The sequence below is a fragment of the Eurosta solidaginis genome, chromosome 5 (assembly GCF_040869045.1).
Source record: "Eurosta solidaginis isolate ZX-2024a chromosome 5, ASM4086904v1, whole genome shotgun sequence".
Classification (NCBI taxonomy): Eukaryota; Metazoa; Arthropoda; class Insecta; order Diptera; family Tephritidae; genus Eurosta; species Eurosta solidaginis.
Window position 1 is genome coordinate 177513337 of NC_090323.1, and position 16692 is coordinate 177530028.

The 16692-nt window shown below is 41.7% G+C and overlaps 2 protein-coding genes across 4 annotated transcripts in view; both read left to right on the forward strand.

The window, feature by feature from the left end:
- Window positions 1–16692, forward strand: part of LOC137234033 (zinc finger matrin-type protein 2) — a 187649-nt gene that overhangs the window by 125953 nt on the left and 45004 nt on the right. The window lies entirely within an intron of this gene.
- MED14 (mediator complex subunit 14) overlaps window positions 926–16692 on the forward strand; it is a 68650-nt gene continuing 52883 nt past the window's right edge. For 2 of the 3 annotated variants that reach the window (XM_067757673.1, XM_067757674.1), the window contains exon 1: window positions 926–1453. In XM_067757673.1, coding sequence (XP_067613774.1) covers window positions 1287–1453 — 167 coding nt within the window. In that variant the 5' untranslated portion in view covers window positions 926–1286. The remainder of the gene's footprint in view (window positions 1454–16692) is intronic. The other variant, XM_067757675.1, reaches the window with a different exon arrangement.

A 16692-nucleotide genomic window follows, 5' to 3' on the forward strand; every position in this document is an offset into this window, starting at 1 on the left:
CCTTAACTCTAACGCCATAAAGCCAAATTAAACTTCCTTAACCCAAACGCCATAGTCGTAACCATACCCATATCCATAACCATCTCAATGTGATCGATTAATGGTGCCTTAACTTAACAATCGTGAAAATTTCATAAAAATGAAGAAAACGCAAAAAATTACAAACATATTCCACAAAAAATAAGTCTCTTAGTCATAACGTATCCAAAACAATGAAGAAAAACTAAAAAAAGTTATTAAATTCACCAACTCAAATATATTTAGGTTATGGATATGGCGAGAAACCAAAAACCAATTGATTGGTTATGGCGTTAGCGTTATGGTATGGCACCATTAATCGATTACATTCCTTTCCATAAGGTAGGTTCGATCAGCTGATTTATCTGGTTGTGGCTTTATGGTTATAAGTCACCATTAATTCGCCCTATAGTGGTAGCAATACCCATATCCATAACCATCTCCAATGTGATCGATTAATAGTGCCTTAACCTAAAAATCGTGAAAATGTCATAAAAATGAAGGAAAAGCAAAAAATTACAAAACATATTCCACAAAAAATAAGTCGCTTAGTCATAACGCATCCAAAACAATGAATAAAATCTACAAAAATTTATTAAATTCACCAACTCAAATATTTTTAGGTTATGGATATGGCGAGAAACCAAAAACCAATTGATTGGTTATGGCGTTAGCGTTATGGTATGGCACCATTAATCGATTACATTGAATTCCATAATGTAGGTTCGATCAGCTGTTTTATCTTGTTATGTTTTTACGTTTATAAGTCAGCATTAATTAGCCCGTAAGATTTTTCACGATCGATATGGTGAATGGCGAGATAGATGTGGTGAAAATGTTTTTACGTAATATTGATCAGTATGGCAGCACATGCAAATTTTAGTTGTCAAATTAGTCAAATGACGTTTTAACATGTCGAAATTTATCTTTTGTCGCGTCTTGTGAAAATTATGCATATTATTTTTGCAGCGTTAAAAAATAAAAATATTGCAATTTCTATTCAATCTAATAGTAAAGAATAGTGTGGAAAGTGTGCAAATATAAATAGAAAGTAATATTTCTGTAGTTAGTGATTTAGAGTGAAGATACAATTTTGGTCAAACAAGTGCCGCGCCTTGATGCGTTGATGCTGTTAAAATCTCCGAAAACTCGTTTTAATTATATTATTCCTTATTTATATCATTTAATGTTGAAAATTACCTATCGGCTAAAAAAACAAGGAAAGGTGCACTGCTAATAGCTGTGCACTCTACGCCGTTCTCCACAGTATGGCACCAGCTCCTCAACCTTTGGAGGGTAAATTTCAAGGTCCGATGGCAGGCTATCTACCCTCAGGACAAGAGGGTGGCCCACGCATGAACACTATATCATTAGCTGTACTAATTGATTTTATTATTCAACGGACTTACCATGATCTCACAGTGCTGGCTGAATTGTAAGTAAAATACCAGAATTATATCGCTGACTTTCTCTTATTTTTATTGAAGGAACATTTTTTTAGGTGATTTAGAAATGATTTCACTTTTAGTATTATTATTTTTAAATTTATTGGGATAGTTGTCAAACGCAGCTTCAAAGGTCTTTGGGGATTTCCTGCCGCTGGTTGGCCATCATATATACTAACTGCCTCAGGCTTAACTATATCCCGAAGTCTTGGCACACGGTTAGGGTTATTTTCATTCCGAAGGCCGGCAGAAGCTCTCATGTATCACCTAAGGATTTCAGGCCAATCAGTCTCTCGTCGTTTCTTCTTAAGACGTTTGAGCGGTTGATTGACCTGTACCTACGGGAAAGGATACTTCGGGGGTTACTGTCGGCTTCACAACATGCGTACTGCAAGGGCAGATCGACGGAAACGGCTCTCCATTCGATTGTAAAGCAAATAGAGGGGTCCCTAGAACACAAAGAGTATGCTCTGGGTGCCTTTCTAGACATCGAGGGAGCTTTTAACAATGTCTTACCGGGGTCAATCGAAAGAGCTCTGGTGGGTTTAGGAGTCGAGGCGGCTCTGGTTGAATTTATTAGCAAACTTCTATGCGGCAGAATTGTCGCAGCGGAGTGGGGAGGGGCCATAATTAAGAGGAAGGTGTGCAGGGGCACGCCACAGGGGGGTGTCCTATCTCCTCTCCTCTGGGTTGTGGTAGTCAACGAGCTTCTTGTGGAGCTGGAAGCCAATGGTTGTCGGGTGGTTGCCTATGCAGATGACCTCGCTATCCTAGTCAGAGGCAAATTTCTGGGCGCCCTGCGCGATGTTCTTCAGGGCTACCTGGATACTGTGGCTAGGTGGGCTGAATCATGTGGATTGGCGGTCAACCCGGGAAAAACGGAATTGGTCCTTTTCACAAGAAGATATAAGGTGCCCGATTTCAGAACTCCCTCGATTGGAGGGGTACCGTTGGTACTTTCTGATAGGATTAAATATTTGGGGATTGTTTTGGACAAGAAACTGTCCTGGAGACCCAATGTGGAAGATCGGGCCAGGAAGGCCGCCATTGCCTTGTACTGCTGCAGAGGAGCTATCGGAAAGAGATGGGGACTCTTACCAAGAATAGTACACTGGCTTTATGAGATGGTGGTCAAACCGATTCTGCTATATGGGGTGCTGGTCTGGTGGAAAGCACTGGACACGGCGAGCACCTCCAAAATGTTAGTGTCAGTGCAACGGACGGCGCTGATCGGTATCAGTGGCGCTCTCAGAACAACGCCTACCTTGGCACTGAACGTCATGCTGAACATATACCCAGTAGATATTGCGGGAAAGGCGGCCGCGGCAAGGTCGTTGGTCAGGCTTCGTGATATGGGATATAGACTTTCTGACCGCGGACACTCTAGCCTTCTTACCAGTTTCGACTTCATCCCGGACAGAACGGACTACTGTATGCCGATAACAGCTCCCTATACAACCTTCACCCCAGTTATTCCAGAGAGAGAGGATTGGGGAAGAGGAATTATCTGGGGCATGGGACCGGTTAACTTGTTCACGGATGGGTCAAAGCTGGATGGAAAGGTTGGTGGGGGGGTCTTTTGTCAAGAGCTAAATTTAAGCCGCAAGTTTAAGTTGGCTGATCACTGCAGTGTATTCCAAGCGGAAATTGCTGCGATTAAGGATGCGGTGGATGGAATGCTATCCAGTGCTACCACGGTTAGGGAATTTAACATCTACTCTGATAGCCAATCGGCTATCAAGGCCTTGAGCTCAACTACAGTGCGATCGAGGGTGGTCTGGGAGTGCCTGACCTCGCTTGCGATTGCATCGAATTATTTTACAATTAAGATTATCTGGGTCCCGGGCCATAGTGATATCCCGGGTAACTGTCAAGCGGATCTCTTAGCCCGCATCGGTACAACTGAACCGGATGAAGATGGCTGTAGGGACTTCGGGATCCCGCTGGCCACCTGTGGATTGCTCCTCCATAGCTGGGCCTCGAATCAGCTCAGCAAACGTTGGGCGGATACCACGTCTTGCAGGGTAGCAAGATCTTTCTGGCCGAAAGTGGATGGTAGGAGGTCTGCTGAAATAATTGGGTTCACTAAGGCTCACCTATCAATGGTCATTGGGGTTTTGACAGGGCACTGTCCCATGGGTATCCATGCGGTACGTCTCAATATACTGGAAACTCCATCCTGCTGCAGCTGTATGGAGGATGATGAGGTGGAATCACCAAATCACTTTATGCTTGATTGTCCAGCTTTTGCCATAATTAGGCGAAAGTACTTCGGTCGCGACTCACTTGGATCTCCCGAGGATATATCCAAAGTTGAGATCGGTATCATTCGGAGCTTTATCGTTGCTACCCAACGATTCTCTAAGTAGCTGGATCTAGGTCACCGTTATTTTTGGTGTATGTGGTATCACAACGGACCTTCGTTTTGTCCAAGTGAGCTATCCTTATCAGGGCAGCTACCACCTAACCTATCCTATCAAACGACGCGTTTTGACCTCAGCATTAATCCGTAGCCGAAAAAGATTTTAACCCTGCCAAAAGATATTATTATTTATTTATTTATTTATTATTACGGCGTTTTAAGCCTAAAACTTAGATTATTACAAATTAAAAATATATTTTAATAATAATAGGATTTCTAGCGTTTGGGGTGTCGGAATGCATGAGATTCCGATCAGCACGGGAACTGGTGGTCCCAACGGGCGAGTCTTGGAGTCATCTCATTGGGAGGTTGGAAGGACGTGTTCTCAATCCTGCCCTACTCCAAGACGTATGATTACACAGTTATATTATTTATGCTGTCGGAATGCATTTGATTCCGGTCAACCCAAAAGCTAGCAGCTCAGCAGAACGAGCCACTCTTATCGGACGGTTGGAAAGGACGCGTTTCCAATCCTCCCTGTACCAGCTATTATGTACACACAAGCAACTATAATATATCATTGTTGTAGGAATATACGTGATTCACATGAACACTCCAACTGTTTGTCTGGGACGATATTTTCCGGAATTCTTTCCCAATTTGATTGCGAGCGATATATGTTTTTTACCTGATGCATAAGGTTCCTCTGTCTCTATTTGGATTGCCATGTACGCTCAAGGATCAGTAACATGAAATACAGATACAAAATATTTTATCTTATTGGAAGGGTTTTGCAATATTCTAATAAACTTTTTTTGAAGGTGTTTAAGTTTTCACAATTTTTAACATGATTAGGTAGTTCATTAAAACATTTCAGGCCTTTGTAAAATATATTTTGCTTGTCCATTTCTGTTTTGAGAAGAGGTAATCTAAAATTATTATTTTCCCTGATTATGTAAGAATGTGTTTCATTCACATAAACAAGTTTTTCACTTAGGTAGGCTGGTAATTTACCATGCTTGATATTAAATAAAAATTTCATACTATGGTAAAATATCAACTGTACCTCACTTTCAATATAAATCTCATAGCTTTGTTTTGCATAATTTGTAACCTGTCTACTTTTGTTTCATTGGCAATAAAGAATATTGTAGGGCAATATAAGAAGTGCGGTTCTATGATGGATCTATATACTTTCAACTTATATTTCTTACTAATAAGTTTACACGATCTCTTCCAAAAACCAATTTTTTTGCCCATTTTGGCAACAATATAATCAATATGATCCGTAAACCTCAGTTTATTGTCAATCAGGATCCCTAAGTACTTAAATATTTTGACATCCTCAATGCTTGTATTCATTATTTTTAGATCTAAATTAAGTGATTCTTTATTGGTCGTCCTAGATAAAACCATGAACTTAGTTTTGTTAACGTTAAGCTTGAGTTTATTAATGCAAAGCCATCTATACAATGAGTCCAAATCTTCTTGCATTTTGCTCATTGCTATTGAAATGTCCGTTTCATTTACTTCAAATAGCGCATCATCTGCAAACAACCTGATTTTACTATATTTCAGTCGGTTCTATGTACCGGGTCTATGTACCGGTTCTATGTAGGCAGTCGGTTCTATGTACCGGAGCGACTCGGTATTTTTCCCGACCAAGGACTGTCATTTCAGTGTGACCCCATTTAATTTGTTTCGGCCCTCCCACAAATTGTCATCCTCCCAGCAGCTCCTTGCAGCAGGACTGCTACATATTCTCTTACTCCGGGAAGGTATCGAACCCAATCCGGGTCCGTCTCCTGACCCCGGTCCTGAGAAATGGTTTTGCTGCATTTGCCAGAAAAGAATCTTTTTAGGACGGTCATACTCTGTTCAGTGTGTCTCGTGCAAGGGATGGTTGCATCGGACAGGTTGTTCTGGGCTTGATCCCAAAACCCGACGTCCACGTAACTTTTATAAATCTTTTGTGGCTCCTTGCTGCTCACGCCCAAGGGCGTCCCGTAGTCTACGCTACGCCTAAGCGCCCCCCCACACACTACCTTCCAGCAGCCTCGCTGCTCAGCAAGCCACAACAAGTACCCGCTGCTGCTCGCGCCCCACGGCGCCAACAACTCAAACAGCTGATACCACTCATAACTACTACCTTCGTAGTAGAGCTGGTAGCAATGCTGAGCATCAGCCCCTGCCCCCGTCTTCTTCTCCCCCCTCTTTTCTGGCAGTAATCGTGCAGGTCAGGGAAACAGGCTCTTAGTCCCTACCTCCGTTTGCACCGTCTGCCAGCACAGAATATATAGGTTTGCGACATCCGCTCAATGCAGCTCCTGCCTTGGGTGGTGCCACTTTCCTAGATGTTCTGGTCTCCGCGACGGCAACCCCCCGACGGGTTTCATCGCGCCATGTTGCCAGATCGCAAACTCAAATCATCCGGGTACCCCAATGCTTGCCCAAGGGCGCCCAGTCCCAAGGGCACAACAGCAATTGCGTCCTGGTCTTCCACAACCTAGGCGTAGTCACCCGTCACTTACCCCTAGAGTGGCGGCGTCACCCCTCATGCACTTCAGAATTCTGCAGTTAAACTGTAATGGACTAACTGTGAAGATTACGGAGATAGTCGATTTCATGAAGCGGCACAACATCCGCATTGCTGCGATTCAAGAGACTAAACTCACAGCAAGATCTGCATTGCAGACCTGCTCTGGGTATAATGTCCACAGGAAAGACCGCGAGAGCGGAAATGGAGGCGGCCTCGCGTTTATCATACACCACTCTGTGAAATATTATATATTTGATCCTGGCATCGACCGCAGGGACAATGTCTTAGAACGTCAAGGCCTATCTGTTCGGTCAGGCGATGCAATTCTAGAAATCATCAACATCTACATCCCTCCTGTCACCTGTTGCCCCAGGGGATACCGCCCTAATATCGAGGCCTTACTCACTGGCAACAATCGCATTAACTTAGGCGATTTTAATGCCCATCACGACCTATGGCATTCAAACTTGTGGGCGGACAGTAGGGGTGAGATGTTGGCGGATCAAATAGAAGAAACGACGTTCTGCACAATAAACGGAGACGCCCCGTTGGGATTCAAGGGGTTGTGTAGCGCAATATATAGCTTCTCCAACGCAATTGTCAACCTCACCTTCGAGCGGCGAATCCCGTTTCACTAACAGACGAGGCTCTGGCGACCCCAAGCTCCTCATGGAACTTGGGGGTGGGGAGAGAGGGATGGCCTGAAGGTTTAATGTGGCCATATAAATCGTTCCCGAGATGGTCGGGCCAGCACCTTAATGGTGCTGTGTTACCGGAGCGTATCGGATCTGTATCCGACAAAGGACCATCACATCGATAACACTCCCCAAAGCCTTCGGGGAGTAACCTAATCGCTACAACAACAACAACAACAACACGCCCCCACACGTATGGTAGGAAGCTGTCATAGCTCGCCAGATATCTCAATCGTGAGCGCAGAACTCGTAAACTGCGTCAACTGGCAGCCGATGGTAACATTGGCATCCGACCACCTGCCCATACTTATATCGTTTGAGCGTACCGCCGATTTCATCGTCACCGAAAAACGCACTTTCATAAACTTCAAAAAGGAAAGTGGGAAGAATATAAATCTGCTGCCCTCCCTATCCCGACTGATTCCCGCCAAGGGGAGCGTGCCTTCCGTAAGTTCATTGAATCCACCTCGGCACATTTCATTCCCGCCGGGAGAATTCCCGAAATCCGGCCCCACTTCCCGGCGGAGGCCGCGAGCTTAGCGAGGGAACGCGACCATATAAGACAGCTTGATCCAGGCGACCCCCAAATAAGGGATATAAACCAACGCATCAGATTGCTTGTGGACGAACACAATCGGGCGAAATGGGAAGAGCACCTAAGAGGTTGTAACCTCTCTACCGGTGTAGGTAAACTTTGGTCCACCGTAAAGTCCCTATCGAATCCGACTAAGCACAAAGACAAAGTTTCCATCGCCTTTGGCGATAAGGTGCTGTCGGATGCGAAAAAATGCGCGAGCGCTTTCTGCCGACAATATATAATGCATCCTACGGTTGACAAAGATAGACGGAGAGCCAATAGACACGCATATAAACACAAAGTCAGCGCGTCACCAATCACCATCACCGCTAGAGAGGTTGAGGACGCCATTGGTCGCGCTAAACCATCCAAAGCAGTGGGCCCAGACGGCATAGTCATGCCGATGCTTAAAAACCTAGGAAAAGAGGGTTTCAAATATTTAGCGCATGTCTTCAACCTGTCTCTTTCCACCTTTGTCATACCCGAGAAATGGAAAATGGCCAAGGTGGTCCCGCTACTAAAGCCTGGGAAACCAGCTAACATAGGTGAGTCATATCGTCCGATATCTCTCCTATCGCCAGTGGCAAAGACGCTTGAAGCCATTTTGCTCCCTTATTTCCAAGCACATTTGCAGCTAGCCCCTCATCAGCATGGCTTCAGAAAACTCCATAGCACTACCTCCGCGCTAAATGTCATTAGCACCCAGATAAATTGCGGTTTGAATCAATACCCCCACCATAGAACAGTACTCGTAGCGCTAGACCTATCAAAAGCCTTTGATACGGTCAACCATGGCTCGTTACTGCAAGACCTGGAAGGGTCTACCCTTCCCCCATGTCTTAAAAGGTGGACCGCAAATTATCTGGGTGGTCGGCAGGCATCGGTGCAATTCAGAAACGAAACATCAAAACCAAGGAGAATTAAACAAGGGGTGCCACAGGGTGGTGTCCTATCCCCACTTTTGTTTAATTTCTACATATCTAAGCTACCTTCACCACCGGAAGGAGTCACAATCGTTTCCTACGCCGATGACTGCACAATAATGGCCACAGGCCCAGGCCCAGAGATCGATGAGCTATGCAATAAAATAAACGGCTATCTCCCTGATCTCTCCAGTTTTTTCGCCTCGCGAAACCTGGCATTGTCACCTTAACATATTTAACTCGTTACCTGATTATATCAAACGAGAGAATAATATTATGAATTTTAAACGGCTATGTATAGATCTTATTCGAGGCTAAAATACTTTTTATTACTTTTTACTTTTTATTACTTAATATATATATATCATACACGTCTGTGAATTGAAAATGAATTTGTGATATTTAAAATTTATTGTGAAATCAAAAAATATGTAAACATATTAATAATAAATATCAATCTATCTATCTATCTATCTAAATCTTCCGCGACCTTATTTACAACATGGACGCCCCAAATGTCGACCATATTGAACATCCACGTCGATGGCACTACGCTACCGACTGTCCTACACCCCAAAATCTTGGGTGTGACGTTTGATCAGGATCTACATTTTGGTGCGCACGCAAACGCAATTGTTCCGAGAATTCAGAGCCGTAATATAATCCTCAAATCCCTTGCTGGCAGTACCTGGGGAAAAGATAAAGAAACGCTCATGACCACATACAAAGCAATTAGCCAGCCGATTACGTGCTACGCGTCACCCATATGGTCGCCAAGCCTAAAAACTACCCACTGGAAGAAACTACAGGCCTGCCAAAATACTGCTCTCAGAATCGCCACGGGCTGTCTTCTTATGTCCCCAGAACACCATCTGCATAATGAGGCGAGAATACTCCCCATCAGGGAGAGAAATGAGATGCTGACCAAACAGTTTCTGTTGAATACCCAGAAACCTGGGCATCCCAACAGACATCTGATTGACGAACCAGCACCGCCTAGGGGCCTAAGGAGTCATCTCCGTAAGCATTTTGAGGAAATACGGCACCTGAGAACCCAGCCGTATGAAGCGAAAAAACACAAGCAGGTCCTTGGTGAACTCCATAGACAGGCGTCGGACCTTTATGTCGGGAATTGCCCGGTGAATCCAGTACTTGAAGAAAAATATCCAGAACTTGCGGAAGAGGAACGCATACTCCCCAGGGAAACGCGTGTCACTCTTGCTCAACTTCGTTCTGGATACTGTAACAGGTTAAACTCTTACCTATCCAGAATCAACCCCGACATACAAAATGTATGCCCCGCTTGCAATGTGTCCCCACATGACACCAACCATCTCTTTAATTGTAATGTGGAACCAACGTCTCTAACACCCTTTTCCTTATGGTCCACCCCTGTTGAAAGGGCAAGTTTCCTTGGACTCCCGTTAGAGGATATTGATGACAATTTGTGATCGGTCGCGGCTATTAGGTGGGGCGAGCATTGCTACAACAACAACAACAACAACAACAACAACAACAACAACTATATTTCAGTGCTGATGATATATCGTTTATGTAAATGTTGAACAGGTTTGGTGCTAGTACCGACCCTTGTGGTAAACCCATGTCCACTTTTGCCTCGGATGAGACTACTGACTCGATGGTTGTTCTTTGTTTCCGGTCTGATAAGAAGCTTCTAAACCACTGCAATTTTTTTCCCTAATACCAACTTTTTGTAGTTTATCGAGCATTATATTCCTATCAATTGTTTCGAACGCTCTTTTCAGGTCAATGAAAACTGCTACTATATGTTTTTTCAGGCTCAGCTCTTCCTTCCAGCTAGATATGACGTAATTTAAGGCCGTCTCGCAAGAGTGCCTTTCTCGGAAACCGGATTGTCCCTTTATAAGGATTTTATTATTTTCTAAGTAACTAAGCAGTTGATTTTTTATTACAATTTCTAGAATTTTTTCTATGTTCGGCAATGTATTTATCGGCCTTAGTTCTTCTGCCATTATTGAACCTTTTTCTTTCCCATGTACGATACCGAATCTTTAATTACGCCTTCTGAAAGTAAATTTTTCCCCCCAGTTTTATTTTTGAACCTTTTTGGTATACGTGTAACATCCTCAACCGTAATTTCTTCGAATTTTAAACATGACCTAGCTGTAAGTTGGAAGTCGTTCTGACGTTGAACAACTTCAATTTCCCTGTTTATATCAACAATGCTATCTATAAAGAAGGAGTTCAATGCTTCAGCAATATCACGAGGTGTATCATATGTCACACCTTTTACGATCACCGTCAAGATCTTTTCTTGTGGCCCCGTTAAGTTTACAGCATGCTTAAGATGCTTCCACATTAGCTTGCTATCTGAACTATTGATATCAATATTATTCTCCATGTATTTAATCTTTTTAAATTTGATAAGTTTTTTGTAGTACTTCGCGACAATGTTATATTCGGTATAGTCAGCCGTTGCTCTAGCTTGTGAGTGCAACCGGTATTTTAGTTTATTCAATTCTGTCAATTCTTGGTCATACCATTTATTTCTTAACTTTACCGTACTGTTTTTTTCAAACGTTAGTACTCCCATACAATCTAGTAAACAAGTATTTATATAGTTGACCATGTCGTTGACATTCATGCTTCTTATTAAACTGAGATCGCAATTCCTCAGTAGAGGGTCAAGTTATCAGCAGAATAATTCTCCCAGGATGTTGATGAAATGGCTCTTAATAACGGGTTTGAATTACTTACTATTAAAGCAAATGAAATAGTTTCGTGATCAGATATTCTGTGGTCTTCAAGATTTACACAAGACAGTATATCAGCGTTTGCATATAATAAATCTATTTTTGTTTGAGAAGTTTCCGCGACTCTTGTATTGAAATTAATTTTTTGTTTCATTGCGCTACGTGTACAAATTTCATTCAGTTTGTAGCTACTCGAAGAGTTAATATTTAAGTTTATATTGAAATCTCCAACTAGAAGGGAATTCGTACCTGATTCTAATACTTCTGATAAAATACTCTCTACGTGATTTAAAAATTCACTGTCACTAGAGCTTGGGGAATGTTACAACACACCTATTTGCCACTTAATGTCCACTTGCTTTAATTTTACTATAGCACACCATACATTTCTATCAATTGATCGATTAAACCTGACTTTGTACTTGATTTCTTTTTTTCAGTAATAAAACGACCCCTCCCGTATGTCTACTATGAGAGTCGCAGCGAATTAATGTATACGGTGCAATATTAATTTCAGAATCAAGAATATCTGAAGTTATACGTGTTTCTGAGCATAAAACAATGTCCGGATCCACTTCTTCTATCATTTTTTCGAGCTCTGCTTTATTTGCTAACAAACTACAAATATTCAAGTAGACACATATCAAATCTTGCTAAAAACCAACTCGTTGTTTTTCCAGTTTAAGCTTCCTTTGATAAACTGGACAGTCATGGCTCATTATGTTATGGTCTATATTGAGCTTAAAACCTAACTGATTATTGGCATCTACGCAATTACCACATTTATTAATGAGTATGCTCTCCTGGCAGTTTTCTGCCCCATGTTCTCCCAGACATTTACTACATCTCTGTTTCAGAGTGCAATTGGCAGCTATGTGGTTAAACCCTAAACATTTGTAGCACCTTTTTACAGTTTGACCGTCATAAACTGGGCAGCGATCCCATCCAACATTAATTTTCTTATGTCGTAGGATGGCCTCATAATATTTATGCTCTATTTCTATAACTGCATTAATATGTTGTCCTCTATTTTCTTTTTTAGCGCGTTTAATTGTAATACATTTCATTTTAGCTTCCCTCAGTGTATCATTCTGCGCAAGGATCCGGCTAACTATTTCGCTCTCGGTATGCTCTGCACTAATATTAGCTACCAGAACTCCAGGAAAATACACTTTTGGCTCAGCTATATTATACACAGTTTTATCCAACTTTTCTGTTAGCGTATCTCTAATTTTGTCCTTGTCGCCTGCTGTATTAGCGCTTATAATTATCGTGCCATTATTTTTGTTTTGTACCCTTCCTATATTTAAATGGGATGGATCTATTTTGTTTAAATCCGTTTTTGTTTTCTCAATGGCTTGTTTCACTTTGGGCTTAATAACAATTGGAGGGATGCCTTTTGTAACAGTGGCATATGTAGAAACATTTCCACCATCAAAACCTTTATTCTTATTTGCAGCCTCTTAACCTCGTTTATAATTTCCTCTTTCTGTTTATTAAATGCCTCATTCGGTATACTAACTTTACTTAGTTTATCCTTATTTTCTAAGCACAAGCATTCTATTTTTTTAATTAACTCTAGTTTTTCTGAGTTCACCTTATAGATTTGTTCTACTATTATTTTCACCTCTCTTTCGTTGTGAGTTATGGAAGCGCTTATTTCCCTTTTATGCTCACTCAACATTTTTTCAATTTCGCTTTTTTGCTCTTTCAAATTTGTTTACCTCTGAAATAGCCAAGATTTCCCTTAAAGCCTCATCAACATTGGAAACATAAGTCATGCAATCATCACAAATAAATCTTAAAAGTTTACAACCTTGCAAACAATTAAGGCCATAATCATCGATAGATGCACATGCAATGTTTTTATGGTAAACCTTACCCCACACACCCTCACATCTTACACCTGTTTCCCCTCTTATTTTTTTGCGACATTTCCCGCACTCTTCCATTTTCTGCTTAACAGTTACACAAAACTGCACAAGCAAAAAATAATTTCACCTTTTTATTTAAATTAAATATAATTGAATCTCACAAGAAAGGCACTTTATTAATGCTGGTACATCACCTGTCACTACTTTGCTAGTTTCACCAATTTTTAGTGCTTATCAAAGCACACAAACTTTATAATGTTTATTCTATTTACGAGCTCCAAATACACGTCCGTACGCACGCAATTCCAATTATATTTTCCCGAACCTCTCCGAAATCGGGGTAGGGATCCATATCATTATTGTGCACAACACCTTTATTTATTTATTATTACGTTCTTTAAGACCTAGTTTAGATTAAAATAATAGATTAACATAAATACTCATGTCACATTTAGTGACGTACAATATAAAAACAGTTTTTCTTTGAACTTACTAATATTTTCACAGTCCTTCAAATCAGAAGGTAACTCATTGTACATTTTATACCCTAAATATTCAAGAGACCTTTTGGCGAACTCAGTTCTTATTCTAGGCAGTCTTATATTATTGCAATTTCTAGTTCCATAATTGTGGATTTCATGATTATAATGTATTTTACTACTCAGGTAATTCGGTAACATTCCTAACCTAAGTTGGTGTATAAATTTCAACGTGAAATAACTTACTGACTGTTTAATACTAAGCCAGTTTAATCTATTGAGCATTACAATTTTTGGCGTTCTTGGAGGACATTTTAAAATAAATCGCATTGCCTTGTTTTGCTGTATTTGAAGTTTCTTAATATATATTGCAACGAATTTTCTGCAAATCCTCTTATTTGCAATCCTCTGCTTAGTTCGAATCACTAAACTGTTGAATAAATAACTCCAATATTGAATAATGGAAAAATGGCCTTTATTAAAGTACTTCACAATAACACTTATACTTTGCTACTCGCTGGCTTAATAACCAAACTGATTGATAACTCAAATGAAACTCTACTATTGGCCGCCAGATCGCGTGCTTAATCAAACTGATTGATAGCTCAACTCAAACTGAATTACAGCGCCTCTACATCTGTCGCCTTTTATACTCTTTGGTTTCCTCGTTCGCATTTTTCTAGAATCTACTAGCATTGTCCATGAGCTCTCAAACTTCTCAGCTATAACTAAAATTGCACAATTTTATACATCTTTTAGGCGCTTCCAGAATCTACTAGTCCAGTAGCTCTCAAACTTCTCAGATATATGCATGTGTTAGTGCGTCTCTCCGCTGCTCGTATACGTACATGGTACATATATGTAGACGCAGTTATTGTTTCGTTAATGTAAATACATAATGATTGAATTATTGATGTGCATTCACGTCACTGCTTAGCATCGGCTTAGAGACGATAGCATCGCTCAGTGCTGCTACCATTCGTTACACTGTCCTCCACCTAAGTCTGATCGTCCCGATCAGACAAATCTCTCGATCTAAACGCTGCTAGCATCGCCAAATGTACCACTCTTCTATTTCGTGATTTCCCAATTGCTTGTATGCGGTAGATGACATCACTGATCTTCACAACTCTGTACGGGTCTTCCCAACTGTACCGATATTTGGATGGAACACCTTTCCGCCGGTGAGGGTTGTATAGCAGTACCAAATCTCCCTCCCGGAAACCTTCCGAATTATTTTCCTTGCCGTACCTGTGTTTCATCTTACTACTCCTTATCCTGGATCGTTCCCTCGCACTCTGTTGCTCGGTCAATGAAGAACTACTTCGCAGAGCTTGCGCTGGACGAATTTGCTTTGCATAATCAGTATCGTTCCGACGCTTCACAACAGTAGTGTTCCTTGGCTTGAAACCACCCTTGCATTCTTTCTTCGTTTTAGTACGTCCGTTAGGGTTTTTCAATGCCAGTGTTTCTCTCACAGGTACCTTCGGTTTTGATTTGTTTGGCCCATTTGTTCCATCAACCTTTACCTTTGAATTTCGTGGCCTTCGTCGAGTCTTCTCCACCAGTACCCGATTACTGCTGAACCCTTTTTCCAAACTAAAGTTAAGTGGCACATCTTGGTTCTCATAACGCATCACCCTTCTCTGCATATCGATCTTGATGTCATGGTCAACCAAGAAATCCACTCCCAATATAACTTCATCAACAATCTCCGCCACAACAAATTTGTGTAGAACCATGACCTTCCCAATCAATACTTCACATATCACTTCTCCCTGAACTTGGTTATACTCGCCAGTGACCGTACGCAACTTTGCTCCAGGTAACGGTTTTACTCTCCTGTTGACCAAGTCAGATCGGATCAAGGAATGAGATGCGCCCGTATCTACAGTCAGTACACGTTCTTTTCCATCCACATTCCCTCTGACGGTAAGACTGCTTGATTTCCTTCCAATTTGCGACACAGATATCACAGGACATTCAATAGCCGGGGCAAGTTTTCGTTTTTTACATTCGAAACGCTCTTGCTCATTTCCGCCAGCTTTGCGTTTACGGCCACCCACATTGTTGGAACTATTCGGACCAAGATCGCAATGACGTGCAATGTGACCGGACTTCCCGCATTTGAAGCATTTGGTAATTTTTTCACTCCGCTTTTGCGATCCTTTCAGCGCCTCCAATATTGCATCTACCCAGTCTGGCTTTTCCACTTCCACGCGATGAGCTTTGTACGCTGGCTTACTCAAAAGTGAGGCTGTTTCCTGAGTCAGTGCATGCGATACCGTTTCAGCAAACGTTAGTGCTGGATTCGCATATGTAGCCTGCTTCGTTTCCACATCTCGTATGCCGTTTATGAAGCTCTGGATTTTTACCCTTTCAGTGTATTCCACGGGTGCGTCCGCATTTGCAAGATGAGCCAATCTTTCAATATCTGAAGCAAACTCCTGCAATGTCTCATTTGCTTTTTGGTAGCTGTTTTGCAACTCAATTTGGAATATCTGTTTCCTATGCTCGCTTCCGTAACGTCTCTCTAAAGCGCTCATCAATGTTTCGTAGTGGTTCCGCTCGTACTCTGGGATGGTCTGTAAGATTTCCGCGGCAGGCCCTTTCAGTGCCACGAACAGAGCTGCAACTTTATCTTCAGCATTCCATTGGTTCACTGCTGCGGTCTTCTCAAACTGTAGCTTAAAGACCTGAAAAGGAACAGAACCGTCAAAGGATGGTGTTTTTACCTTCTCGCTGAAACTGCTGGACGATTTAGTTGTAACTGCTCAATATTGGTTGGGACCGCTGTCCAGTTTACGATGCTCAAACTGTAAAAAGATGTTATAAATGCTTAGGGTTTAACCATATAGCAGCTACTTGTACACTTAAACAGAGGTGTAGTAAATGCAGCGGGGAACATAAAGTCGAAGAATGCACAGAGAGTGCACCCCTAAATAAATGTGGTAATTGTATAGATAGTAACAATCGGTTAGGTTTAAATATTAATACAGAACACAACATCATGAGTCATGAATGCCCAGTTTATTTAAGGAAACT